This window comes from Panthera uncia, chromosome A2 (genome assembly GCF_023721935.1).
Source record: "Panthera uncia isolate 11264 chromosome A2, Puncia_PCG_1.0, whole genome shotgun sequence".
Lineage (NCBI taxonomy): Eukaryota > Metazoa > Chordata > Mammalia > Carnivora > Felidae > Panthera > Panthera uncia.
The window spans coordinates 140,546,480-140,562,075 of NC_064816.1; the positions used below are offsets into that span (position 1 = coordinate 140,546,480).

General features: G+C 39.5%; 1 protein-coding gene across 3 annotated transcripts in view; it reads left to right on the plus strand.

Annotated features, from left to right (window-relative positions):
• Nucleotides 1-15,596, plus strand: part of NRF1 (nuclear respiratory factor 1) — a 149,208-nt gene that overhangs the window by 76,690 nt on the left and 56,922 nt on the right. For all 3 annotated transcript variants that reach the window (XM_049641832.1, XM_049641833.1, XM_049641835.1), the window contains exon 5: nucleotides 4,386-4,526. In XM_049641832.1, coding sequence (XP_049497789.1) covers nucleotides 4,386-4,526 — 141 coding nt within the window. The remainder of the gene's footprint in view (nucleotides 1-4,385; nucleotides 4,527-15,596) is intronic.

The window sequence follows — 15,596 nt, forward strand, 5'->3', positions numbered from 1 at the left end:
AAATTTTTTTTAATCTTCCATGGGACCTTCCTGAAGACTTGTCTTTTCTCCAGAAAAGCTTCAGGTATACAGAACTATGGTATTTTGTCGGGGACTGTTTTTTCAACCAGACTAAAGGCTTGTTGATATTATGTTTGTAGCAGCCGGTTCCTAAATCCTCAACAAGCACATTCTGTGCCCAGAACTCTAATGGCTCTTGTAAACACCCTAAATGCTTTCCATCTCTGGCAGTTATGAGAATGCTTGTCAATATATCTTCTGCACATGTCTGATTATGTCAGCTGTTTCATAATATATGTTAAATAAAAGACCCAGTCCCTGTGCTCAGTGATGTCACACACTAGTTGTATACGGTATATATAACAATCTAAGTGACCATTTGAGTTTATAGCAATTTAAAAAGGAGTAAGAGAATTATGGGTAGAACACTTGGGGATTTTTCTTAAAAGAAGTGGAAATGGAGTTGGGCCTTGCAAGATGGATAATGTTTGGATAGGAAGCAGAATTAAAGACCCAGAGGTGAAAAGAACTTGCTAGATGCAAAAGTTAGTGAGGAAACTGGCCAACTAAGAGGGTGCCGTCCCCATAGTCTACAGAACTGGGCAGGCACAACTGTTATCTGGTGGCCCCAGTGGAAAAGTAGGGAATGATCAGAAAGGTTGAAATGCTGGACTGAGAGTTTGGCCTTCATCCTGTGAGAAGTGGGGAGCTGTAGAGATGGTTTTGAGAAAAAAAGAAATGATAGCTAAGTGGCTGAACATACAGGCTTTGGAGCTAGATAAAAATTAGTTTGGGGGGCGCCTGGGTGGCTCAGTCGGTTGAGCGTCCGACTTTGGCTCAGGTCACGATCTCGCGGTCCGCGGGTTCGAGCCCCATGCCGGGCTCTGGGCTGATGGCTCAGAGCCTGGAGCCTGCTTCCGATTCTGTGTTTCCCTCTCTCTCTGCCCCTCCCCCGTTCATGCTGTGTCTCTCTCTGTCTGAAAAATAAATAAACGTTAAAAAAAAAAATTAAAAAAAAATAGTTTGGTTTATACCTATATTACTGTTATACTAACTATATGATTTGGGGAAGTTACTTAAGTTCATTAAGCCTTGTTTTTCTTAGCTGTACAATGGGTATACTAGAATTTTCCTTATTGAATTGTGTGAAGATTAATTGAGATCATATATGCAGTGCTTGGCACCTGGTAAGTGATCAGTACATCGTATTCAGTGTTTCAGAAACTTACTTATTTTCATATAGTCCCAAAGGGGCTGAGATTTTTTTTTTTTAATACTTTTTTTTTTTTTAAAGGAATCTCTATACCCAACATAAGTTTGAACTCACAACCCTGAGATCAAGAGTCACATGCTCTACTAACTGAGCCATCCAGGCACCCTGGGCTCAGATATTTTAAATGTCATTGGTCAATAGGATGAATTGGGGGAAGAGAGATTGGTAGACAGACCAGCTGATTTTGTTTTTAAGTGGTTTTTAACTTTGTAAAACCAGTTAGTTGACAGTGACATTGGTATGAAGTAATAAAGGCTTAAGCTATGGTTTTTGAAATAGAGGATAGAAGTTGGAAAAACAAACCTCTATTTCATCATATCTATGACATCAGCAGTTATAAGATGCACCCTTATTTATTTACCATGAAGAAAGAAAAAACATTGACAAACTCGGGCACAGTGCTTATCACTTAGAATTTTTATTTTATATTTATTGAAAGAACTTTTTCAAGCTTATTTAGACATAGATTTTAATCACATTGCATTTTTATATAATACATAAAAAGGAAAATGAAAGTGAAATAAATTGATACTCCTAAAACGTCCTCACTTTCACAGCTCAGTGCTTCTGAATGACTTCTTGTTTCAAAGACATCATTGGCTGTGACATTTCATGTGATATTGTCCTCGGTGCCATCAAGAGCATATGGGTGGTGCTGCATGTCTTTAGAAAGTGCTCTGAAAAAAAAAAAGAAAGAAAAAGAAAGTGCTCTGCTGTTGTCTCCAAGCTGCAGCAAGTTTGATGCTGGGGCTTCTTGATCTTACCAGAAATATCACTGGGGAGATTATCCAACTATAACCAAGACTCACATTCTTTCTCAAATGTTGCTCAATGGTTTGTTGATTGAAAAGGCAAGGGATTGCATTGCTCCCAGGGATAACAGCCATGTTCATATGTGCAGGAAGTGACAACTGTGCCCCAGGTTGCCTCATCCACAGCAGTTTTAAGATGTATCCCGATTTCAGGCACACCTGGGTGGCTCAGTTGATTAAGCGTCCGACTTGGGCTCAGGTCATGATCTCGCGGTTCATGGGTTCAAGCCCCATGTCAGGCTCTGTGTTGACAGCTCAGAGCCTAGAGCCTGCTTTGGATTCTGTCTCCCCCTTTCTGCCCCTTGCCTGCTCACACTCTGTCTATCTCAACAATTTTAAAAAAGAGGTATCCCAATTTCAGAGGACATTTAAATATGAAAAAATATGCATTTCAGAGGTGATAGAATTAAAGCACTAACTTGATAATTCTGGGAAACTTTACTGAGCAACCTTAAAAATACTGTGGTCACAGCTGAAGTTTTGTTGTAAATTACTTGGAGGAATGCTCTACCAACAATTTTTTTTTTTTTTTTGATACTCAAGATATTTTTAAGGAGTTATATGGCACTGATAAGTTTAGCAAAATGCCTGGTTATAAATTCCTAGAATTTTACTGACCCATAAAAATGACCAAAATTGTTTGAAACTAGCTAATAATGTAATAGTAATAATCTAATGATTTCCTGTCTTTGAATGCCAGGTATTTCCAGCACAGTGAAATTTATTTTTATAAATAAATATATTTATATATATCCTTACTATGGGCCTGCATACTAATATAATGATTTAACCTAATACATTAAAGTTCAAAGACCAGAACTTAGGCTAATAAGATTGAGTTTTTCTGTGGGCTGGTAGTGTAAACGCTCTGCATCAGATACAGAAACCTGGAAAGCAGAACATATAAATCCTTAAGTGGGCAACACCAGCTGCTTTTGTTATAATAAATACGTGTTGGCAATGATTTTTCAAACTTTCTTTTTTTGTTAGAAACCAGGATAAAACTGAATCTCTAGGATGATAACGATTCTACGCCTTTATACAATTTTTCTGTCATCCCCTTCATTGTTGACCTATTTGGAAGGTTCTATAACTGCCAAAGTTGTACTTCATAGCCAACGATGATTTTTAGTTTTCCACAGGCTTGAGGTGGAGTATGAGAATCTTTCTTTTTTTTCGCCGTCGTAATGAGATACTTACAAGGAAACTTGTCCTGATTGAGAGTCCAGTCTGGAGTAGAAAACCCAGGACTCAAACATTATCCTAATTTCTGGGATACCTCATTTTCTCTTCCCTTATTTCCTAAGATAATGGCGTGAGCCCTGAAAACAAGTTAGTTTCCTGCCTCACCTTGTCACATTTCCAAAATTCCCTGGCTTTCGTGTTATCCACGAAGGTGTCCTTATCCCCCCCGCCCGGTGTCCTTGTAAGTGAATGCACCCGTTATTGGTGGTTGTGGGGTCCTGTGTCTGCCTACTATTTGTGCTCATCATGGAAGAATGTGTGTATGTACAAATGCGCTGCTGTTAAGTTCTCTGTCTTTGGAGAGACCTTTCACTGGTAGTAGAAGGAAAGGAGTCAGAACAATGACATCTGGTTCAGACCCACATGTCTGAGCTCCAGAGACATCGTGGATTTGAAGTTGACCTCTGTCACCAGGGAGTACCAGAAACGAGGAAGGCATGACCTGCAGGGCTCTCTTTTGGCCCTGAGCCTTATAGTGACAGTGGCGCCTTTGACATACAACTACAGTATATGCTTCTTGTTTTTATCTCAGACGCTTTCAGCCCAGCCTCTCAAGCACTGAATCACCTGCTGGGTAGTCTGGCCTTGCAGGAAGGTAGCAGCAGTTTCAGATAGGTTGCTTAGAGTTTTAGAGAGGCAAGTCCTTGCTGATCTTGGAAGTGATTTTGGTGACGAACTGCCACAGCTAGGTTTTATCAGAGGGCCTGGGCAACACAGAATAAAGAATTCCGTTCCTGTTAGATCTGCAACAGGTGATGGTGCCAGTGTTGATGGAGAAAACGTGATTTTAACTGAGAAGCAGTGTTTCTGTAAAACTTCCCACTGGCTCCTTTCTGCTGTTATTACCTGTAGTTTCATCATCTTTTCACTGAACTCTGTACGGTGTGATGTCTTCGGGGCCGTCGGGTATTTTTATCTGCTAGTTGTAGAAGTGTTTGTGCTTAGGACTCTGCTGTGGTTGAGGAGGGCGGCCCTACCCACCTTCCGGTTGCTTGGCACCAACCCTCCCTGGCTGTCGGGCATCTTGTTTATTTCTGCCCTTTAATTCCCTGCAGGTGCGTAAGTACAAGAGCATGATCCTGGAAGACCTGGAGTCTGCCCTGGCAGAACACGCCCCTGCACCACAGGAGGTTAACTCAGAGCTGCCCCCTCTCACCATCGACGGAATTCCAGTCTCTGTGGACAAAATGACCCAGGTAAGGGGCGGGCCGTGAGGAGGAGACAGAAAGGCGAGTGGCCCAGGTGTGGGCGGGCCTCAGATCTCATTTCTCAGTTTTGTGCTCGGTGACACCAGCAGAGAGAGACGCAGGCTGGAGTCTGACAGTGAGGCGGTGACAGCCTTGGGGAAGAGAATGTAGTGTTGGAAGAATGCTCCCACCCAGAGAGCACGGATGTGGTCTCCTCCTTGGTTGACAGGTCTTTTCTTTCACTTGGGCCACTAGATTAGATAAAGAAACTTGGCTTGGAGTTGGTTTGGACAGGTGACTGTTAGCACTTTGATGAATCACCATCAAGCAGGCAAACTGTTATTCTTTGGGGCTGAGCTGCTCCTCTTTCCATGTAAATCTGAATACTGCCATGCTGTCACCAAGGCTCCCCTCTCTGGGGAATAAGTATGGAAAACTCAGAAGGACACCCTCCTGAGTCATTGTTCTCTCCTCTTTCTTTGACAAGGGAAGTCAAAATGGACTTAGCCTGATAAATCAGCATACTTCAGGAATTTTGCTGAGATGGTCTGTTTTAAATATCTTAGCTTTGAAAGTGATAGCTTGATCAAGATCAAATGCCCTTTTGTGACATTACCCCACCGTATTTCTTTATTAATATACTCCTCTCTTGCTAAATCCACTTGTGAGTTTTCTTTCCTTATTCAGTGTCTTCCAGCAACATTTCACACAGTTGATTATTCCTTCCTTCTGAAAATGTTCTCTGTTTCTGACCCCATACTCTCCTGAATACCCTCCTACCTCACGGTGCTCCCGCTCAGCTCTTCTGCTGACTCTTCTTCCTGTTCTCACCTGATCGATATTGGCATGTCCGTATCTTTAGTTTCTTTCCAAGTGGTCTCATCCTGTCCTGTGGGCTTTATGTCTCCTCTGTATGCTGTTTATAGCCCGGCTTATACCCCTGTTTGATCTCCAGTGCCCAGTGTGCCCCAGACAGGACCTTTCATCGCCCAACCCTCAGTTCCCCCTATCACTGCCACCCCCCGACCCCATCAGTTAACAGCACCACCATTTGTCTGGTTGCTCAAGTGCTGGCATAGGAGCAACCCTTCGTTTCCCTGTTTTGCCCTCGCTTGCAACGTGGATTCATTAGCAAGTCTTGTCAGTTCAGCTCTGAGATGTACCCTAAACCTGCCTGTTCTTCTTCGTTCCCATTACCACCCTCACCCAAACCGACTATCTCTCCCATGGAGACTATTTCAGCTCATCAGTTCTGTCACTCTCCTGGTTGCTGTTCCTGCTCGGCTGCCGTCTGTACCTCACAGAGCCACCAGAGATTTTTTTTAAAAACTTAAATCGGCTCTCATCACTCTCTTGTTTAAGCTCCTTAATGGCTTCCCACTATTCCTAGAATCAAATTCAGACTCTGCTGTGGCCTCTGAGGCCCTGTATAATCTGAGAATCCAGCCTCTTCCAACTTCATTCTTCATTTTCCCTCTCAGTCACTGTGCTCTGGCCACACTGGCCTTTTTTTCTCAAACGCTCCAGGCCAGTCTTTCACTTTTGCTGTTTCCTCTGCCTGAGACACTGTTTTCCCACATCATTGTCTGCTTAACCTTACCTTATTCAAAGTCTGGCTCAGACATCACCTCCTGAAACAAGCCTTTCTTGATTATGCCATCTAATGGAGCTTTCTCTTTGCTACCAAGTCACTTCCTAATGCATCCCATATTTTATGTCTTTATAACACTGATTACCCTGGAGCTCTCTTATTCGTCAGCATTTATATTTGTCTGCAGTCCATCTTTCCAGCTAGAATTTGAGAGCCGGGATTTACTTTCTATCCTTTACTGCTGTCCACTGCAGCTCGCAGCACCTAGATAACAGCTAAATTCTAAATAATAGTATCTGTTCAGTGAATGACCTAAAGGTCAGAGTAAAACGAATCCCATGTGGTAGGTACCCGGACTGCAAGTCTTCCGAGCGGGGTGTTCGCTGGCTGCAGACATCGATGCTGCTACTTGGGAGGTGGCACTTTTTTTCTTGCTGAGTCTGAACCTGCAACTTAGTCTAAAGCAGTACAACATTTTGTAAAGCTAAATTGTGATCTTTTGCTTTTTGGATTCATAGGTCTTTCTGCAGACATTTGGAGACTATCTAGATAATGGTTCAAAAAGGAAAGCATTATCTAAACTTTTTTCCTGTCACTTCATACCTGCTATTTTGTCCTTAGGACCATTCTGAGTAATGAAAGAAAACATAAGGTGAATTTTTTTTACCTGATTGATATAAAGAGTCTACTCTGGGGGCACCTGGGTGGCTCAGTCAGTTAAGCATCTGACTCTTGATATTGGCTCAGGCCATGATCTCACAGACTGTGAGATTAAGCCTTGTGTCAGGCTCTTTGCTGACAGAGCAGAGCTTTGGGGGGATTTTCTCTCTCCCCCTCTCTCTGACCCTCCCCTGCTTGCTCTCTCTCTCAAAATAAATAAATAAACATTAAAAAGAAAAGAATCTACTCTGTGTCTCAGATATAAAGTATATGTAAAACTGACTAAGCTTCTGCTTAAGAATACTATGTCAGGAGGCACCTGGGTATCTCAGTCAGTTAAGCGTCCAAATCTTGATTTCGGCCCAGGTCCTGGTGTCATGGTTTGTAAGATTGAGCCCCACGTCGGGCTCTGCCCTGACAGCATAGAGCCTGCTTGGGATTCTCTCCTTCTCTCTCTGCCCCACCCCCTGCCCGCCCCGCTTGCATGCACGCATGTGTTCTCTCCCTCAAAATAAATTAAACTTTAAAAAAAAGAATACTGTGTTAGGTATGTGAGGCACTATGTCCTCTCCTGTGATGGGCATTTTTTTCTTCTTTGTCACATTTGATGTGTTAGATTGAAATAATCTGAGGTTTTGATTATATTAAATGATTAATATAAATCAACAATAATATCACTGATAATTACAAAACTTGGCTGATGGCCTCAGAAGTCAGAACGAACAGTTTAATTTTCATGCTGGAGGTAAAACATTTGAAACTGTGTTGTTTTCCATTTTTGTGAAATATACACTCAGGAGAGCTTTGTGTAATGATGGATCCGAGGGAAGCTGGTACTTTGTTGGGGGCATGCATTTTCTTTATCATCCTACATTCCTTTCTTTCTCTTCTCATCACAGATCATGACTAAAAAATAATACATAACAAAACAAAACAAACAGATGGTGACAAGTGAGCAGGGCAATGAAAACTCCAGCTCCTGATTAAATGGGAATTTCTGAATATTTGGTTCCCAGGTTTTCTCCTTGGAACCTTTTTTTTTATTATTATTATTTTTCTCAGATACTTGTTCTTAATGTGAGCCAGTTACCATCTTTGTAATCGATCCTAAGATTTTTCACTATTAATGGCAGAAAAGCATGGTGTTATTTCAAGCCAAACCTCCAAAGGAAAAGGAATGGGAATATGGGCATTTTAACACACTGTCAATAGAAATGTGCAGTGGTACGATCTTTCCAGAAAGCAGGTTGGTAGTGCATATCAAGACATAACACGTGTATGTCATGCCCTCTCAGTGAGCAAAGATGTATGTTTGTGGCATTGTTTATAATAGGAAAATCTGGGAACAATGTGCTTGAATAAATTACAGTAGTGATGTTTAGTGTTTACATGCAAGAAGAACAGCTCCCAAAAGAGACTAGAAGTTTATTATCCAATGAAATATTAGACACTAAAAATGCTGGCTTGCTCTCTATTGCTGTGGGATAGAGGGTTCCAGTTGTCTTAACTGCTTGTAAAATAACATTTCTTATGTACTCTACTTTGAGTGCTTTATTCAGTACTTTATTTAGCACTTCATTTTATGTTTCTTTGGGAAGGGCTAGTTTTTTTTTTCAGGGAATGTATAATTGAGTTAATCAATTTCATTTGTTTAAACATGCACACAAAACTTGGCGTGTGTGTGTGTGTGTGTGTGTGTGTGTGTGTATAAAACTTTAGAGAGATATAAATCTGTTTACTGTAGAACCAAAATACTACCCGTGATTATCTGGAAAGTGAGAGTTATCTATCCCCTCCTACTTTATGGAGTCAGAGGAAGAAAAAATATTATAGGGAAGGTAGTTTGAAAACTAAAGCATCACACAAAGATATTATTACCAATTATTAATACTAACTATATACAAACTATATTAACTTTTGAATAACCTGAACATACCATTTCTCACCCATTTTTCACCTACAGAAAGTTAGTGAATCTGGAATTTTTATTTGGCTCGGCAATGAAGTGGGACAATACAGGTGACAATATATTGAAAAATTGAGGCATAAAGAGAGGAAGCAATTTATGAAGCAAGCTAGTAACAAATGGAATGAATGGTTGAGTCCATATTGCCAGTGCTTTCTCTGTCTCTCTTTATATAAAACTATATTGTAATCATCACTCAGGTTGAGTATTTCAGCTCATCTACACTGAACATTTACTGTTTTAAAAGGATTTCTTGGGGCGCCTGGGTGGCTTATCGGTTAAGCGTCGGCTGGCTCGGGTCATGATCTCAGTTTGTGAGTTCAATCCCTGCATTGGGCTCTGTGCTGACACCTCAGAGCCTGGAGCCTGCTTCAGATACAGTGTCTTCCTCTCTCTCTGCCCCTCCCCCACTCACGGTCTGTCACTCTCTGTCTCTCAAAAATGAATAAACATTCAAAACAAAATTTAAAAAAAAATTAAAGAAGAGGGTTGCCTCAATGGCTCAGTCAGTTAAGCATCCAACTTCAGCTCAGGTCATGATCTCAGGGTTCGTGAGTTTGAGCCCCGCATCGGGCTCTGTACTGACAATGCAGAGCCCGCTTGGGATTCTCTCTCACTGTCTCTCTGCCCCTGTCCTAGTCAGTCTCTCTCTCTCTCTCTCTCTCTCTCTCTCTCTCAAAATAAATAAAATTTTTTAAATAAAAAAATAAAGAAGAGTTAATACCTAAGAGTTAATACCTATTCTTCTCAAACTATTCCAAAAAAAGAGAAGTGAAATTTTCAAATTAATTCTATGAGACCAGTGTTGCTATGATATCAAAACCAGAAAAAGACACCCCCAAAAAGAAAACTACAGGCCAGTAGCTCTGATGGACATAGGTGCAAAAGTCCTGAACAACATATTAGCAATTTGAATTCAACAATACAAAAAAAAAAAAAAAATAATTCCCATGATCAAATGTTATTTATTCTGGGGATGCAAGAGTGGTTCAATATTGACATTCAATCAGTGTGATACATCACATTAACAAGAGAAAGGTTAAAAACCATATGGTCATCTCATGAGATGCAGAAAATGTAGTTGACAAAATACAACATCCACTCATGATAAAAAACTCTCAACAAAGTGGTTTTAGAGGGAACATACCTCAACATGATAAAGCCCATATATAAAAAACCCACAGCTAACGTTATACTGAGTGGGGAAAAACTGAGTGCTTTTTCTCTAAGATCAGGAAGAAGACAAGGATGTCCACTCTCGCTGCTTTTATTCAGCATAATTCTGGAAGTCTTACCCACAACACTCAGACAAGACAAAGAAATAAAAGGCATCCAAATTGGTAAGGAAGAAGTATAAAACCGTTAATATTTGCAGGTGCCATGGTACTATCTATAGAAACCCTAAATACTCCACCAAAAAACTATTAGAACTGATAGATGAATTCAGTAAAGTTGCAGGATACAAAATTAATATACAGAAATTTATTGCATTTCTGTGCACTAATAACAAAGTAGCAGAAAGAGAAATGAAGAAAACAGTTCCATTTACAATTGCACCAAAAAAAATAAAATACTTAGGAATAAACTTAAACCAAGGAGGTAAAAGACGTGTACTCTGAAAAGTATAAAACACTGATGAAAGAAACTGAAGAGGACACAAACAAATGGAAAGACATTCTATGCTCATGGATTAGAAGAATTAATTAATAATGTTAAAATATCCATACTGCCCAAAGCAATCTACAGATTCACTGTAATCCCTATCAAAATTCCAGTAGCATTTTTTCACAAAATTAGAACAAATAACCCTAAAATTTCTGTAGCACCACAAAAGACCCCAGATAGCCAAAGCAGTCTTGAGAAAGAAGAACACAGCTAGAGGTATCACAATCCCGGATTTCAAGATATACTACAAAGCTGTAGTAATCAGAATAGTATGGTACTGGCACAAAAATAGGTACATAGATCAATAGAATAAAGAGCCCAGAGATAAATCCACCTTTATATGGTCAATTAATCTATGACCACAGAGGCAAGAATATAAAATGGGGAAAATATAAAATGGGAAAAATGGTGCTGGGAAAATGGGACAGCTACATGCAAAAGAATGAAACTGGACTACTTTCTTTCACCCTTACACAAAAATAAACTCAAAATGGATTAAAGACCTAAATGGGAGACCTGAAACCAGAAAACTCTTAGAAGAACACATAGGCAGTAATCTCTTGGACATCACCTTAGCAACATATTTATGTATATGTCTTTTTAAGCAAGGAAAACAAAGAAAAAATAAACTACTGGGACTATGCCGGAATAAAAGTACTTTGCCCAGCAAAGGAAATCATCAACAAAACAAAAAGGCAGCCTACTGAATGTGAGAAGATATTTGCAAATGATGTGTGTGTTAAGGGGTTAATATCTAAAATACATAATGAAGTTACACAACTCAATACCAAAAAACTCAAACAATCCAATTAAAAAAAAAAAAATGGTCACAGGACCCAAATAGACATTTTTCCAAAGAAGACATATAAGTGGCCAACAGACACATGAAAAGATGCTCAACATCACTCATCATCAGGGAAATGCAAATCAAAACCACAATGAGATATCCCCTCATACCTCTCAGAATGGCTAGTATCAACAAAAAGACAAGAAATAAGAAGTGTTGGTGGGAATGTGGAGAAAACAGAACACTTGTGCACTATTGGTGGAAATGTACATTGCAGCCAGTGTGGAAAACAATGGGAATTTCTCAAAAAATTAAAAATAGAAATATCATGTGATCCAGTAATTCCACTACTGGGTATTTACCCAAAGAAAACAAAAACATTCATTCAAAGAGATATATGCATCTCTATGTTAATTGCAGTATTATTTACAATAGCCAGAAGCAGCCCAAGTATCCATCCATAGATGAATGGATAAGGAAGAGGATGTATATATACAATGGAATATTACTCAGCCATAATAAAGAAAGAGATCTTGCCTTTTGCAACAACATGGATGCACCTACAGGGTATTACGCTAAGGGAAATAAGTCAGACTGAGAAAGAAAAATACCCTATGATTTCACTTATATGCGGAATCTAAAAAAAACAAAACAAACAGACTCTTAAATACGGAGAACAAACTGGTGGTTGCCAGAGGGGAGGTGAGTAGGGGGATGGGCAAATAGCTACAAGGCATCAGGAGGTACAAACTTCTAACTATAAAATAAGTCATGGAGATGAAATGGCATAGGGAATGTAGTCACTAATGTTGCAGTAACATCATATGGTAACAGATGGTGACTACAGTAATTTTGGTGAGCATTGCGTAATGTATAGAATTGTCAAACCAATATGTTGTACACCTGAAACTAACATAAATATTGTATAATAATTACGCTTTTAAAAACCCCACTGCTTTTTCCCTTGTCCCTTCCCTTTCCTCACTTGAACTTACTGTCCTCCTCTTACTCTCACTGGGGCAGTCTGTGTTGCTTTAATATTCCCTTGGAGTGATGATGCAATGGGATAGTAATTCTTCACCAGTTTTCAGGAAAAGCCTTCAGAAACATTCAGCCTAGTGACTGCTTCATTAGGAAGAAGTTATTCACAGGGTTTGACATGCTTTACCTAGGAAATATTCATTCGTTTAGGTTTTTTGAGTATTGTTTTGAAAAAGCATAGGTTTGGTCTCTCCTGCCCAAAGAATGGAAACATTATGCTATGTGAAATAAGCCAGACACAAAAGACAAATACTATGTTGATTCCACTAATATGACTTACCTAGAATGGGCAAATTCATAGAGACAGAAAGTAGAATCAAGAGGCTGGGGAGTTAGTGCTTAATGCATGCAGAGTTTCTGTTTGGGATGATGAATAAGTTCCGCAAATAATACAGCATTCTGAATGTACTTAATGCCCCTGAATTGTACATATTTAAATGATAAATTTTGTTATGTATATTTTATGACAAAAAGGATTATTTTAGTAAAGTGGTCTTTAAACTTGACCACATAGTGGAATCATCCAGAGAACTTATAATCCTACTACCTAGGCCATACTCCAGACCAATTAAATCAGAATCTTTGGGGGTGAGATCCAGGCATGTATAGTGTTTAAAGGCGATTCCACTGTGCAGCCAACGTTGAGAACCACTGTTGTAGATAATTTGCAAACTGCTTCTCCTTCCTGTAATGTCAAAACCTATATGCAGAGTAGGCTTTTCCTACTAAATTATCAAAAAATGTTTATGTATACGATGCCACTACACATTTGGTAAATGTTAGGTAGGCAGGATGAAATTAAGAGAATGACAAAATTATTGGTAGCAAAAATATTGAATTTTGGGGGCACCTGGGTAGCTCAGTCGGTTAAGCGTTTGACTTTGGCTCAGGTCATGATCTCGTGGTTCATGGGTTCAAGCCTCGTGTTGGGCTCTGTGCTGACAGCTCAGCCTGGAGCCTGCTTCAGATTCTCTGTCTCCCTCTTTCTCTGTTCCTCCCCTGTTCTCACTCTGACTCTATCTCAAAAGATAAATAAACATTACCAAAAAAATACATATCTAGATAGATACATCGAATTCTTAAGTAGAACATAGCATATTTTGAGTAGAGTAAAAGAATAGTGGTATAATTAGGAATACTAATAAAAGGGAGTAGGCATATAAATTCCATATGCAGGATACAACTAGACTAGCGAAAAATATTTGCAAATTATATGGCAAAGTATTAATATCCAGAACAGATTAATATTTCCTTCAGATTAATAAGAAAGAGATGATTTGAAAAATAAGCAAAGCATCCTAAACAGTTCACAAAAGAAAAGAAATCAGTGAACGTATGAAAAGATTCTCAACCTCACTAGTAATGAAAATTAAAATGATTACCACTTCCCCCACATTCGATGAGTCAAAATAAGAAAGCTCGGTAATAAATGTGAAGGATGGTGTGAAAAAATGGGTATTGTTGTGTACTGTTGATGAGAGCGGGATTGGCCAACTTTTTGGAGGACAGTTTGGCAGTGTCTATTAAAATGTTAAATGCATGTACCTTCTAAGCAGCAATTTCACTTTGCTACTAGAGAAATACACATGTGCACAAAGAAACATTTTACAAGGCCCGTAAATAACTTAAATGTTCATCAGCAGGAGAATGGTTAAATAAAAGGGCAAAGTCTGTATCGTGGACGCTAGGCAACTACTTTTTAAAAGTGAGATTATTCTAGTTGCACTGCCATGAGAAGATCTCTGTGACAGCATGTTGAGGGGAAAAAGTGAGTTGTAGTAAACTATGTACAATATGGTACTGTTTGTGTTTTATTTCATCACATAAAACTGTGCTCTTCCATCATATATTCATGTAAATGTATAGGTTGGCCTATAAGGAAGGATGTTCTGCTTCTGACAGGTGACTGGATTGGGGAAGGTGGATGGAAAAAAGGACTGTTATTTCAGTTTTTTTGTACAAAAGAGTACAGCTGGGATGAGGTAGCAGAAACGGACCAATCTGAGACTCTTTCAAAGAGAAGGTAGAATTTTAAGAGCATTTTGATGAATGTGAGGGAGACAGTTTGGTAGGTTGATGGGATGTGGAGACAGAGCAGAAGGGTTGGCCTGAGAGAAGAGTCTTGAAATGAGTGTCTTCATTGACTTGTATTCTCTGAACTTCTCTTCCTTCCAACTTGTTCTTCCCCTGTTTCTATGGGACTGTGTTTTATGGAGAAATGAGATTAAAAGAAGCTACTGTTTCTGCTGGTGCTACTAGGGAATAGGGATATAGGACTGGCGTTTCTAACAAGGAAAGCCACTTCCACTGTCTCTGTGAACAGAGGTCAGTGGTACAAATAATTCCAGATAGTGAGCAAAAAAATCTTTGCTTTTGCTTTCTAATGCCCTTTAAATATCCATTTGAATATAATTGAGTCTGTCAACCAGGAGGGTCATGATTTTAAATTAAAATAATGAAGCCGCAGTCTGAAAATTCTCCCGTTTTCCTTCTCTGCCACATCCCTGTTTTCTTATAAGCTGTAGAAAACATCACCTGCCAACACGGTTGGATTTCAGCAGCCATATCTCGAAATTTATTATGTATACTCTTTTCCGTAGAGGGGGAGTTGGCAAACATTTTAATTTGCGAGGTCTTTTCTTGGTAACTGAATCAAAGTAAACACCAGGAGCCTCAAAAATCCTAGACTCAGGTACAAGCTGAGCAAAGAGTAGACGGGCATTTGGGAATGTGTAAGGGTAATGTGTTGCTGGACGGCAGATTTATAAGCGGAAAATTTCTAACATAGTAAGGATTATTATTTCATTTTGGATAGATTAAACTTTTTAGAATTTTAGAGAATCTTTTTAAAAACCCTCTGCGGTTTCCACATAATCTTTACTTTTGACTGCCACTGGCAGGAATTTGGTATGTTTTTTCTTTGCTGAATGTGCCCTGGAAGGAGCGGTACTGTCCACTCTTTGCTGGTTTGGGGTGGGTTCACTGACCAAGCTAGGCACTTTAAGTCCATTTAGAACCCTGAATCAGAATGGGAGGCTGGGAAAGCTTGTCCAATTAAAGGACAGCCTGGGAGGGTAGGCTTTACCTTTGCTGAGCCTATTGATTGTCTCCCCTGGGGATTAAAGACAAACCTTCCTTAACAAGCACATTGAGTAGCTTGGGTTTCCAAAACTCTCCAGGACCAGTAATTAATCCAACTGGTAATGAGAACACAGTGCTGAATTCTGGAAAGAAATCATTTAACTCTTTCTGTACTGAACAGTTCATTTTCTCTTATTGATAGTCCCTTTAGCCTTAGCACTGTTTATTTGGGACATTATAAAAACAGCCTGATGGGGGCGCCTGGGTGTCTTAGTTAGGAGTCAGACT